Source organism: Trachurus japonicus, chromosome 23 (genome assembly GCF_045865225.1).
Source record: "Trachurus japonicus isolate A0001 chromosome 23, Traja_1.0".
NCBI classification, from domain to species: domain Eukaryota; kingdom Metazoa; phylum Chordata; class Actinopteri; order Carangiformes; family Carangidae; genus Trachurus; species Trachurus japonicus.
The window spans coordinates 8306457-8320103 of record NC_140929.1 but is presented as its reverse complement, the minus strand read 5'-3'; the positions used below and the strand labels follow the sequence as shown (position 1 = coordinate 8320103).

The following is a 13647-nucleotide window of genomic DNA, read 5'->3' as shown; positions in this document are numbered from 1 at the left end:
GGCAAGAATGAGAAGATACGGAAATCGTTTCTCCGGCTGGATTAATTCAAAATAGGAAGTATCGTTTTAACACTTCAACCCCCTTCTCCCCCCTTTTAAGCCTTAATGTGAGATCACACCAAAGCTAATACAGACGCAGTGTGTGCCCCGCCTGCGTTTTCTGAAACCATGCGGATTACTGTGCTATCGGTGGGCACCGCCTCCGAACAAAGTCCTCTCCTCTCCACCAGCAAAACCTCCAGAGTCTTCTGGAAACCAGAGTGGGGAGAGAGAGAGAGAGAGAGAGAGAGCGTGTGACTAGAATTACTGACACACTTTCGGAAAGTGCTAATCTCTGCTTACTGTAGGAATTATTACGTAACACTTTTCTCCTCTAAAAAAAAAACGTGAACAAGCTGAAGATTTCCACCACACAAAGCAAAGTGTGCAGCGTCATACAAACAACATGGCTGAATGCAAACCGAATCTATGTATTGCAAGTGTAGACACGCTTACCGTGTGTCATGGCGCCGTGACAGCGGCTGCCTGTCCCTAGCAGCGATTGATTGCTGATTGTGAATTGAATAGAGCAAAACCACAAACGCACTTTTTATCCAAAGTGCTCCATGAAACAAGTGCAACTGTTATGTTGGTGTTTGTTTTAAGGACACAAAAAACACCCTATATTCGCATTTTTAAAAACCCTTTTGCATGATTTGATTTAAAATTAATGAGAATCACTGAGTTGGAAAACGTTCTAAAAAATAATGACATTGGAAGACACAATGTTTGTGCCAGGACCATGTAAGCGTGATCAAGTAATGTACTGTAAATTAAAAGTTAATTACATAAAGTTTCAGTGGAGGGACACTGCTGGGGGAGAATATATTTCACACTGCTCTTAGTGCAAATTGCAGCTCATCCAATAAAAGCTTCTGTGGGGAATTTAAATGAAAACAAAGTGATGCAACCTGTTGCGGAAATTCATCACTTATGTTTGGGAGTTGGTGTTTTTTATTTTAAATCATGCAGCGTGCAGGGAAAGACTCAGTGGCTGCTCTCCGAGAAGCATCTTCACAATGCACTGCAGAACCATGTCATGCTGATGTAGCCTCCAGCTGTCATCCTCACCATCTGTGTGCCCGTGATCTCTTTATAATGGAAAACACCCCCCAAAAATACCACCTAGTGAATCCTCCCAGTCCTCCTCCACTTCCTTCTTCCTGACAATGGACAGTAACACTCTTTAAACACCATGTACAGCATATATGATATAAATACATCAGATCCAACACATATGTGCCATAAACCACATGCTGTGTAAAAACCAAAGCATCAAAACTGAAGGAAGAATCAAAGATCAAATGTCGATGAAATACTAAATTCTTAATTTAACGGCAAAATCCGTCTCTTCCAGCCACAGATGTTAGTTTCTTGCCTAACCATCATCTCACCGCTACCACACAGCCAATAAAAAAACACAAACACGCATCAAGAATCATCTTTAAGTGGCGTTCTTGTGTCTTACCTGTGGCAGGGCGGAGCTGAGCTGCCGCTGTAGCGAGTCCCGGTCGTAGATAACATCCTGAAGGTGCTGCTGGGACAGGCCGAGGCTCTCCTGGGTTTCCCTCAGCGTGTCCAGCAGCCGGTCCCTCTCGTCCAGCATGTTGACCATCAGCTGCTCGAAGTGGGAGTCCGGGTCCGAGGCGCTGCTCTGAGAGCCGCGCTGGCTCAGCGCCGTGTCCTCGCTGATGGTGGGCATCACCTCGCACATCATCTTGGCTCTGGAGGAGAGGAGGAAGATCTTAGATCAAAGTGGAACCAGTGGTTTTGAAATCGTTTTAAACTTCCTGACAGCTCTCAAAATAAACACGTCTTGTATTCATACCAAATCAATTCAAACATCTTAATTGGATCAGGCTCAAAATCAGAATTAGGATTATGTTACTGAAAAGAAAGAGGATCTCCAAATGTGAACCAAAACAAAATGTGTGAGTATCAGTGTCTTCTACATGTGTGAATATCCATTATCGCTGATCGAACAGCGTTGTGTATGTGACTGGGCCTGACACAGTTGGAGCTGGGCTAAACGTCACCCTGGCGTTTCAAAGCTGCAGAGACGTCTTGGGAGGCTGGGCGTTCTGCCCTAGATTTCATGCTTGTGCTGTTTAATGGGCCAGCCCAGATCGAGTTGCATAATACACCGTATCTATGCTATAGTGGATATGTGAGGCCATATTCCAGCTTCCCTGAGGGACTTCGGAGAGCCTCAGGAGTCATACGAGCTAAAGGGACGAAGGCAGGCGGGTTTTCATCGTCACACGTCACGTTTACTATCACAGGCTGAAGCAATAAGCCACAAAGACTAATGGATTATAAAGATGTAAAGAGCTAAACATAAACCTTAATGCTAGTAAACATGATTAGCTATTTGCTGTCCAGCCGTGATTTAATATCAGTTTTACTGTGGAAGCTTAGAAGTCTTCATCAAAACTGAAAAATATTTGTTGCTGCTGCACTAAAATCGTCTTATTTACTTTATTTACCTTTTGAATTAGCAGGCTAGTCACCAGTATATCCAAGAATAACCTGGATATCAATATTTGACTTAGAAATGTGGACTAGCATGGAGCTAACATCCTCAGAGCTTCACATCCTGCATAACTTCCCACTGACATGAGGTGTCTTTATTTTTCTAAACATATAAAATACACAAAATTGTATGTGAATATAACCTGACTGATATATGTTTGAATAGTTGTTATAAAGTATAGTTATGTTGTTAAAAAGTTTGGAGTTTGTTGGAGGCCACAGAGCTTGGCTATCCTGTGTTTCTAGCTAGGCTACTACTTGGACCAAACTTTCCACTATAAATCCTCTCAGTTAAATCAAAGTACAGTAGCTAAGAAGCAATATGTTCCTTTAGTAAAATATATTCCACAGCGTAACAAAAATAGTAGTCATTTAGAAGGGAAAAATCATGCTAGCACCAACAAAAACTTAAATGCTGTAGGCCTACATTGACCCTTTCTTTATTCAGTGGACACAAAAATATTAAAAAGTGTCAATTTTCACACAGCTGTCTTACAAAAGCCTTTTGTCCTTTCACACTTAAATTAAAGGTTAATGATCATTTCAAATTAATCTTAGCAGCAGACAGTCACTCAGTGTGTTGACCTGGGCCAAGTTTGTTTAGTGAGGTTTCAATCACCCACTGCCCACACTCGGCCCCCCCAGGGAAGGTTATAATGGCAGGTCTGTGTCTCAGCATGTTCTGGCAGTAAAAGCCCGGGGTCTCCCATATCTTCTCCAGGCACCCAGCCAGACTCCCACCGGTTCACCATTCAGCCACCATCCGCTGCCGTTTAGATCCGAGAGGGACCAGAGCGCTGCACGCTGCTTGGCTGGACACCACGCACATGCCAGCCTTTGCTCGCACTGGGGAGCGGGCCAGCCGGAGGACGGGCCGGGCCGACGGACGGTGGTGCATTTTAAGTAGAAGGAAGTGGCTCGGTATATGTTCGTTGTGTGCAGGAGGGTGTTGGTATGCAAATCAGGCAGTGGAAAATGAGAACAAACTGAAGGCCACAAGTATTGATCCTGGTTGTGGTTTGTGCAGCTTTTGAAACTAATTAAAAAAGGAAGATTTCACTTTTGGGTAATAAACATAGAAATATCTCAGGAATTGTTGTTGTCCATCATACTCACTAATATGCAAATTTCTGTCAGTGATTTTGAAATCTGAATTTTCATATTTCCAGCATTTACACTGAGATTTAAAGCAGAAGTCAGCGATCCGGTCGTTTTGGTTAACTTTCTGTCAGCCGATGGAGTTAGCAGTCCCCGGCCTTGTCCCTACCTCACCACATTCACACGCATCCCTTGGCTGCACACACAGAGAGGACCGCCCCTTTATGCCGTTCTCTCTCCTCATTGGATAAAGGTTGTAGGATACAAGGAAAGTTTTCTCCTCGGCTTACAGCAGAGCAGAGTGACTGACAGACCCGTGTTTCAGACCAAACACTCTATATAAGTGATTGATGTCGGAAGATATAACTATTTAAGACTTATATTAACACAAATATTCCGCTTACTTCTGCTTTAACCGTTTGATTTATTCAATCTTTTACTTCCAACCTCTCCTTAAACACACTCACACTGCACCTTTCTGCACACAATACGCCAACGAAGACGCCCTGTAATGCCAGACACATTGTCGTTGTTTAATGGCGTTTTTTATTTCTGCTTTAAGCTGCGTGAAAAGCAAAGTGTATTGAGGATGTTTCTCTCTGCTTCACGGTACATATACAATCCCCCCCTCCTTTTGTTCTCTTCCTGCCACTTACGCTTTGATCGCTCCGTGACTGCCACTTTAAATCATTTTCTGTCTATGAAAAATCAATCGATACGGAGTGTGGAAAAAGTGCACCCGCGTTTTTGGCTTCACCCTTGGACGCGTAAAAGCAGCCTTCCTGAAAAGTGACAGCAAAGCATATCACTCAGTGAAACGTTTATCCGCTTAATTGTGCCATTCAAAAGGCATCAGGCTTGTCTCTTTAGCTGAACTTGAGATTTTCAGAAAGGGACAGAGACGTATCTTGTCTTACAAGGGCCATGAGGCAAAAGTGAAGTGATAAACAGCCACTGCTTTGCCCCCCCCCCCCCTCCTCAGAATATCCTTTTTCTGTACTGCTCAGCGTTTGACAAATGCTGCTTTTCGGAGGGCAGCGAGTCATTAGTTTTCTTTCTAGTGAAGGGCAGGCAGGCAGTGGTAATGACAGGTAAGAGTTACTGTGATCCTCTTGGATAGATAAACACTAATCACCCGTAGTGGGCAGTGTGAAGAACGTGCAGCCTGAGAGCTCTTATTACCAGCTGGGATGCAGATGTTGTCTCTCGATTGCGCTCTCAAACAGTGACAACACCATTTCCTCACAACTCCGCAGCCAATTTGACCCCCATTAAAATAGCTCATTTGGTCAACAGATAATACACAGAGCCTGAAACGGGACGAGTGCTGATACGGCGTCGTCCTGTGCACATTTTCCTCTGCAATGCAACATCACGGCACATTATGATAATGTACACCAGGGAATCTGCCCTCAAATTCCACGAGCGTGTCAGACTTTGGCTTAGCATAAATGCATGTCTAATAATGGATATGTAAGATTTTTATCTGTCAGCACGATGCTCGTGGAGAGAAATTGGTACTTGTAGCAATAGACATAAGAATGTTGTACAAACAAGACGAAGCTTAAATGACTGAACATGGCGCGGCTGGTTAAAGATGGTAAATGTGAGGCTGGAATTATGCAGGAATCACGGGGAGGGAGGAACAGCAACACGCTCAATTGAACACATTGTGGGCTACAGATGCAATAAGAAATGCACACAGACAGACAGGCAGGGATCATTGGGCTCCTCTCTCCATGCCATATGCCAATCAATGAATTATTCAAGGGGGTGGGAGTGAGGTTTTTCTTCCCAATCAGCGCAACAAATCCAAAGCCTCTCTCTCTCTCTCTCTTTTCTTTTTCTTTTACTGCCAAGCAGCCTCATCAAAGCTCGGACACCTGGCCGAGGACTCCAGTCTGGCTGGCAGCAGGAAGTTGCTGAGCAAACCTGAAACAAGCACAAAAGCAACACTGATGCTTAGCATGATCAGATCATGAACAGATCAGGTCTAACACAGCAAAACCCTTCACCCAAATTACGCACGCTGCTTTGATGGGAAGTTCCAGGAAAGCGAGCTTTCTAAAACTCAAACTAAAAAATTACTTATTTACACATATAAGCACAAAACAGTGTTGCAGTCGAGCTGATAGACAGAGTCGTCCACTCCCAGTGTTCAAGTCTATGTCCGTTTCAACAAGGTTGAGCCACTTGAGGTCCAAGATGGCTCCAGTCTGGCACAAACAAATTCAAAAAAGGATCTACGTTGGATACAAATAACAGCTTTCACCATTTCAAAGACAGTAAATGAGCTGTTTGACACGAAAGCCACACAAATGGATTCACAAATATGTGCATTCACGTTTAAAAAAAGAGTCACAGTGTGTCCAAATCTCAACTCATGTCCTGGCCTGGAGAGCTCCTATCATAGACATCAAAAAGAAAAAAATTCAGCAGCCCACTCTGCCTTCAAGTCCACAATTAACACCAGTCCAAATGCACAAAATAGTTGAGGCGTCTGACTCCCATGCAGGAGACTGGTGATTAACTCCATTGGTTATTCATCTGTTGCTTTAATGTGAATCAACAGTGTTGGTTCCCTTGTGTTCATTTTTTTTAGTACAGAGACTAAAAATGTCCCAACACCATGTTTTCCTTTTTGATACTGATTCCTGAACTTGTGCAGCAGATGATATCAAACACTGATCTGGTCCCATTGTGTAAAAAAAAACCCCAAAAAATTCCATGTTACTAATCCTCTATGGAAAAACATTGTAAAACATGAACAAATACATGAATGCCGTAGAATCGTTTCTTTTATTGCCTGACTCTTTGCTCCTCTAAAATAGCTCCCAGTGGTTGCACAGTACAACTTCCTGTGTTGTACGGATTTAGAGCAGCGATATACTGGAGGAATACTGTTTTATCTAGATCTGAAACTACAAAGTCTTCTGGGCTCAGATCAGTTCTTCGGCTCGATCCAGTATTGGAGTGACTTCTAACACTGGTACAACAGGAACAACTCTAGTTCAGATGAAATAAAACAAAAGTCAAACAGTCCAACTTGATACCAAATGTCTTTCATACGGAAAGATTTAACATATGGCAGTGAGTGAGAATTTTAAAAAACACTGACATTGGACCTTTAAAATGCTCAAAAATGCTGAGATCATCCTATTTTCAGCCAATATATAAGACTGTAAACTGATTTTACTTGTATACGAGTATTGATTCCTCACCTCAACTGTAATTTGCAGTGAAACGGACAAACAGGGGAAAGGAGACAAAATGAGTGATGATCCCCCGGTGCTCGACAGCTCCCTGAAGTAAACCTGAAGCAGCCGGTGAACTATCTTATATGGGACAGATGTAAATTTTGCCACTTATGTAGAACCACTCCATTTGGGCGAGAGCAAATCAGCGCCGCTGCAGCTAATTTTCCTGAATGCCTTTAGTTAATCTCATTAATGGGAACAATTGTGCGAGCTGATAAGGAGCGGCACACACACAAAAAAAAAAAACCAGCAGCGTGTATACGTCCAAATTCAGCACTATTCACCACCTGGGAAACATCAAAAGAAGTGCAGGCAGCGGACCGAACATGACACTCTGTGGCTTTGGAGATAAGCGCTGCTACTGTACGCTTGTTTGGCCGACTGTGGAGAGACTAAAATAAAAAGCAGCATTACTTAATAGTGTGTTTAAAGCTTTGTTATTATCAAGCATGGGATTCAGCAGGGAGCTGGCCATTCAGAAACCAGCAAAACAAGACAAAGTAGCCCTTTTTAAGGACTAGATCTGTGAGTGAGGTCAAGTTTAAAGGGATAGTTCAACATTTTGACAAATTTGCCCATTGCCATAATCCCTATAGTCATAGGAGTAGGTTCATTACCTTTAATTGTCAGTGCATCCGTGGGGCAGAGATGTGAGCTGCTCAGGTAAATACACAATCCAACAACTTGTGACCTGCACATTCACCACGCTATGAAATAATCATGTAACATTACGAGATGGAGTTGTTTTGGAGGAAAATGCATAGTATTCGCTTCATGTGTCGTAATGTTACATAATTATACATGATTATTTCATAGCGCGGTGAATGCACAGGTCACAACTTCTCCACGAGAGTGTTTTTGAGTTGTTGGATTGTGTATTTGATGAGGGACGGGGGACTACTGTATGTACAGTACCATTACCTGAGCAGCTAGCGTCTCTGCCCCGCAGATCTCAAAACAATGCACCGACAATTGAGGGTAATTAGGGATTATGGCAATAGGCCAATTTGCCAAAATCTCTCTCTAAGATTCAAGCACATTCCCTCGCAACATGAAAAAGAGTATATGATCATATTGGTTTAATGATAATGCATCAGTACCAGAAACAATGAGCTGGTTACCTACACATGGCCCACTACTGAGAAATTCTGCTTAATGTCTGTGTTTAATTACTTGGCCACTGAGGGCAAAGTGCTTCTTACAGGCTGATGAGCTCAGAGGGTAAATGGAAGAAACTGTTGCACAGCCACGGACATCCATATCAGGCCATATCGACAGTTGGGAGGGGGAAAAAAAGAGTGACACAGCATTTCTCTTTTTTTTTTTTTTGTGAATGGAACGGACCAGATTGCACGGTACACTCATAGTGCCGAGAAAAAAATCCCATTCATATGGCTCCGCCTGCACCACAGAGACTTCTCCACACAACCAAGAAACAGCAGTGCCAAGAAAACAATTGAAGTGGATTCCATTTCAATCGCCGCCACAGGAGCTTTACACAGCGGCGCTCCAGCAGACCCGAGTCCACCGGGTGTATCAGCTCGTCTACAACTCTGCAAACGCTGACCCGCATTGCTGTGACACTCTGGGGGTGACGCAACAGTCACGCGTGATGAAACATTAATACTGATGCTAATTGATGTGGATCATTTGAAAGAAAAAAAAAAAAAAACATCGTCCCTGCAACATAGTGAAATGCTCTTAGAAGAACAAAGGTTGAGTTCAGCATGTTCTCGTGAGGCCGCCATATCTGCAGTGTCATGTAGCTGGTGTCATGCAGGGCCGGGCTGCAGCCACCACTGACGACACTGTGGGTTTTATTTTTTGGGGGGGTTTTATTGGGAATTTGAGGATCTTTTATGACCTGAGGAGCAGTTTATGCTCGTCAAATGAAAATGAAACTCGGTGGTACAGTATAAGACGGGTCAGAAATCTGCTTTTTCCAAACTGTTCTATTATTTATCGCCGGCTGCCAGTTTGGATCTGTGTAACTCTGTTTGTAAAGCGTCTCTAAGTATTTGAAGAATGCTCTATAATGCTGTATTATTATTATGATGACGCTTATTGAGAGTTACACGTGGCCTCACATTAAAGGAGCCGTTTGTGTGTTGTGTGTCAAAGGAGGACAGGACCAGATGTTTTTCCACCTCTCTTGGTGAATAATGAAATGAAGCATGACGCTGAACTCGCAGCGTTTCTTCTGGATTGGCGTAAACAACTGCTAATACTAGTTTAGCCGTGGAGCAACAGCATCATTTGCATATATCTTCCTCTCCACAGCAGAAGGTGGAAAAGTCAAAGCAACAAATGTAAGTTGAGGCAATAGATTTTAGAGATTTTTACATCCTAACATATTTACATAAGGCCTACTGTATAGACAATTTCTTTTCAAGACACAACAACAAGTCTAAATGGAAAGTAGGTGGAGAATAGGTCAGTTAAATAAAATAAAGGTAAAAAAAATAAAAATAAACTTTGAACAGGCATGTTTTTTAGCAGAAGCACAACATAGTGGATGTAGGCAATAGGGTGCAATAAGGAATGGGAGAAAAAAAGATAAACCCAGCTAGGCATCATGTGGAATAACATAAAAATTCAAATATGAAAATCTTGGCAACTACAAAAAATACGATAAATCAACAAGAATTATTCCAATGACAACTGGTCGATTCCAACTGGACGCTCTCTGTCGTCTCTGCTCCAACTGTGAGCTCCATGATCTGGAATGGACGCCATGAATGCACTGTTTTTTTTTTATTTTTTTTTATCCGCACCACTGTGCTCGATGGCAGCAGCCTGAGAACAGCCTGTGTCCTGATGTCAGTGGGAGGAGCACGCTGCCCCAAAAAACTGCCAATTTATCTTAGTTATGTGAACGTTATGTGTCAATGCTTTTCCAATCTGCAACACGCCAGACGTTCACCGCCGTCGCCAGCATGGACCTAAAACCTACTGATAACTGTTTCTTTATGTCCTTTAATATTCAATTAGTCCGACTCACGCACTACTAACGGTTCCTACAGCAGAACGTATTGTATTCACAGTATGGACGCCGGTTCGTGTGTGAATGAGATTTACAGTAGCAAGAGATGGGATGGAGAGGATGACATGGGTGTAGAGTTACACCCAGCCTGCTGCCATTAGGGAGGCGGGAAAGGCAGAAGAGGTTGTGCATCAAGTGTGTGTGTACGTGTGTGGCTCCATTTGTGAGCTTTATTCTACCTGTGTGTGAGCATCTGTGACGGGGAGTGGGAGGGAAGGAGGGTGGGGTGGTCGTCTGATGAATGTGTGTGTATGTGTGTGTGTGTGTGTGTTCATTGGCTGTGTGTGTGCTCAACTGAAAATAAGTGTGCATGCACATGAGAGGATGAAGAGGACAGCGTGTAGCCTTTAACATCGCCCACAATCTCCTGCAGCAAGGTCATGCAAACCATCAATCAATAGAGATTGAATAAGAGCAGAGATCCAGGTGAATAGAGGGAAAAAAAAAAAAAAATGCACTGATAAAGCTCAGGTTGAAACTGACTTGAACCACAACCTTCCTAATTATTATAGCAGCTTTGGCCACAGTCAAACCCCGGCCTTTAAAAATGCCCTTAAACCATAATGTTATGGACATTTAAGCTCCTTCCACAGGTAGCCTCAACACTTGAAGGCAAATAAAAAGCTTCTGTCTGCACACCAGACAGTATTAGTATTAGGAGCCTGGTGTGAGTGTGAGTGTGTGAGCGTGCATGGTTGTGGAAGTCTCACACTTTTAATGCAAACCCCCCCTTCTTCACATTAAACCAAACGAAGCCTCCCCCCCGTTTGTTTTTTTCGCAGAACACCGGGATGACAAACAGTGGGGGGTTTGCATGCCACAACTTCAGCCGGCTGCACATGCATGCAGTCTGCGGGGGGAAGCCGACGCTGTCATGATGTTGTGCGTGCTGTCGTGGTTACAAATGTTAATATTAATTTTGCAAGATCAGAGGGAGACTGGTGGCTTCGCCTGCAGCCATTAACCTTCTACCATCACATTGAGCCAGCACCTGCATGTGTGTGTATGTGTGTGTGTGTGTGTTGCCTTTGCATTCATTCATTCATTCATTTACAGGATACAAATGTGTGTTTGTGGATGGATGGATGGATGACAGAGAGCTTGTTTCATGCTCTCTCCCCCCTTGCATCTCTATAATAGGTGGTAATAATATTGTTTATAGGAGGGGCAGCTGCTCCTCCTATGACAGCTCCTCTTTTTTTTATAATAATTAACCACACACACACACACACAGCATCACAGAGAGAGAGGGGGCCTGACTGCGGCGCTGATCGCATCTCCTCCACATTCTCTGAAATGATAATTGGGGAGAATCCTTGGCTATTGTCTCAAGTGCATTACATCATGCCAGCCTCTCAGTCTGCATCCCGCCCCCCTTTAACTCTCTCCTCTGTCTCTCCACTGTGACAGCCGGCCCATTCTTTCTCTTCTTCTTCCTCCTCTACTTCTTTTTCTTTTATGTTTTCCACAGCTCCTGCAGAGCCTCACAATGTCACAACCACACACACACATACACAGTATACACATGCATGCAGGGTAAAGACACCATGTCTCCACAGCAGCAGCAGCAGCAGCAGCAGCCTCCTCCTGCTTCCTCCCAAGTGTCAGTCCATCCAGAGTTGGAGGATGGAGGAGAGGAGAGAGAGAGAGAGGGCACCGCGAATAAAAATCACCTTGAGCCTGCAGGAGTAGGGCAATGTAGGTCACCGCAATACCGGCGGCGGCAACAGTGTGTGTGTGTATAGGCTATGTGTATGTGTGTATGCAATAGGCTACTCACTATTTATTCCTTTACTATGAGGATAGAGGCTCCGGCAGCGGATCAATGACAACTGCAGTCTCTGCAAAGCTCCAGCTCCTAATAACCATCTAGCGGACAATCCTTACAGGAGGAGGCTTCTTCAGAGCGAGCGGGCGAGCAGCAGCAGCAGCAGAAGCAGCAGCAGCGAAGCCGAGGATCCGATGGTGAAGGTGCGGCTGGTCCCCGCCGCTGGCATTGTCCAAAAAAGCCCGAAGAGCAGCAGCGGCGGCGGCGGCAGCGGCAGCGGGAGAAGGAGGAGGAATCACCGAATTAGCCGCGTTGGGCAATGACATCGGATTTCTGTTGGTTGTTAGGCTGCTGCTGCTGCTGCTACACAACATACACACATTACACACACATACACACAGAGAAACCATGCACACAAAACACGCGCGCGCACGCCGGTGAAGAAATTATGGCATGTTACAAATTCTGCTGTGATAAGCTGGAGCTGGAAAAGACCATTGTGGGAGCTGGAGGAGGGGAGGCGAGCGGAGTCTTAAAGTTGCAGCTGTGCAATTTTCTCCCCCCCACTCAGTGCGAGTGAGGATCAGGGTATTGATGGTAATAATAATAATTAGCTATAATTAGCTATTAGAGTGATTAAAATATGAAATATCTCTAGCCTACAGTAGCTAAATATGCAAAAGGAACATCCGTTTTTAAAAAGTCGACCCGAAAATTAGATTAAAATAAAAACAAAACAAAAAAGATCTACAGATTCATATTTACAACAAAAACAAAAAAATAAAATGTCTCTTAATCCTGAAATTCGATATTTCTGGCCATAAACTGAATAGCCTACGTTGGGATTTTTTTTTTTTCTCCCCCATTCAGAAGTCTGTTTTTCCGGAGTCAGTGAAGCAGCCACCACTTGAAGCTGTTTTCACCTTCTCCTGTCACACAGATGGTCTGTGCCAGGTTTGCAAGTGGTGTGTTGAAACTGTTATTGATTATTCTGGGATTGTTGTAGCTGACTGTTGCATTTAGTCCCGGGGTTTGTCCAGATGTTTTGGAGAATTAGAAAGAAACCCACCTCCTCCTCCCTCAAGAGTTTGGTTCTTTAACATCAAGGATTAAATATCATATCATATTTTTCCAATAACATTTTATTTGAGAGATGGTGGAGTGCTATCAGACATATAAAAAATACTATAATATATATTATGGTCATAAATGTGGGAGCACCCCTGTCCATACATGGTATTACCCGGCACCTGGCAGAAAACCACCACAGTCAATGGGCTGTTTAGAGTAAACCAAAATATAATCGCAATAGCAAAACGAAATATAACACAACACTGGGTCAAATCAAGTCATTAGTAAATGATGAAGTTGTGTTTAGCTCTACCTATATCCAGGGTTTGTCTTAATGAATGTCGTGTTGGGTTGGTTTTCATGGGTGAGGGAAAGTTTAAAGGAGCTATTTGTAAGTTTTGTGGTTGTCACAGTGATTGACAAAAGCTTCAGCCATCATTGCCTTTACAGGACCAGAGGTTAATAGACCAGAAGCTAAAGTGACTCGCTATCGGAAAATGCCAAGATAGGCCGGGGCTCACTGGCTAACCTGCTAACTTCAGTAGGCTAGAAGAAAAGACAACGTTGCTTTCCACCGCTGTAACAGCTCTAGGCGAGTACTGGAATAAAGTTTGCTGCTAACACTGCAATGTTTCTTCTGTAGGCCACTGGCCTTAATAGCCTTTAATGCTGAAGCTAGCTATGCTTTCAAACAATTCCATTAATACGAAAGCGTGCACTGGTATCTTTTGGAGGACTTTGTGCTTCTGACTCAACAGTTTGTTGGTTTCTTATAGTTTGGTGTTGAGCTGACCTCACCACCCTTTTGTCCAACACCAGTGTTCAACCTCATTATTGGT

At 43.6% G+C, this 13647-nt stretch overlaps 1 protein-coding gene across 5 annotated transcripts in view; it reads right to left on the bottom strand.

Moving 5' to 3' along the window:
* ppfia2 (PTPRF interacting protein alpha 2) overlaps positions 1-12251 on the bottom strand; it is a 167802-nt gene extending 155551 nt beyond the window's left edge. For 2 of the 5 annotated variants that reach the window (XM_085769830.1, XM_085769828.1), the window contains exons 1-2: positions 11746-11807; positions 1508-1763 (exon numbers count right to left, since the gene is read on the bottom strand). In XM_085769830.1, coding sequence (XP_085625956.1) covers positions 1508-1756 — 249 coding nt within the window. In that variant the 5' untranslated portion in view covers positions 1757-1763; positions 11746-11807. Of the gene's footprint in view, positions 1-1507; positions 1764-11745 lie in introns of all 5 variants that reach the window. The other 3 variants (XM_085769832.1, XM_085769831.1, XM_085769829.1) reach the window with 3 other exon arrangements.
* Between the last annotated feature and the right edge of the window lie 1396 nt (positions 12252-13647).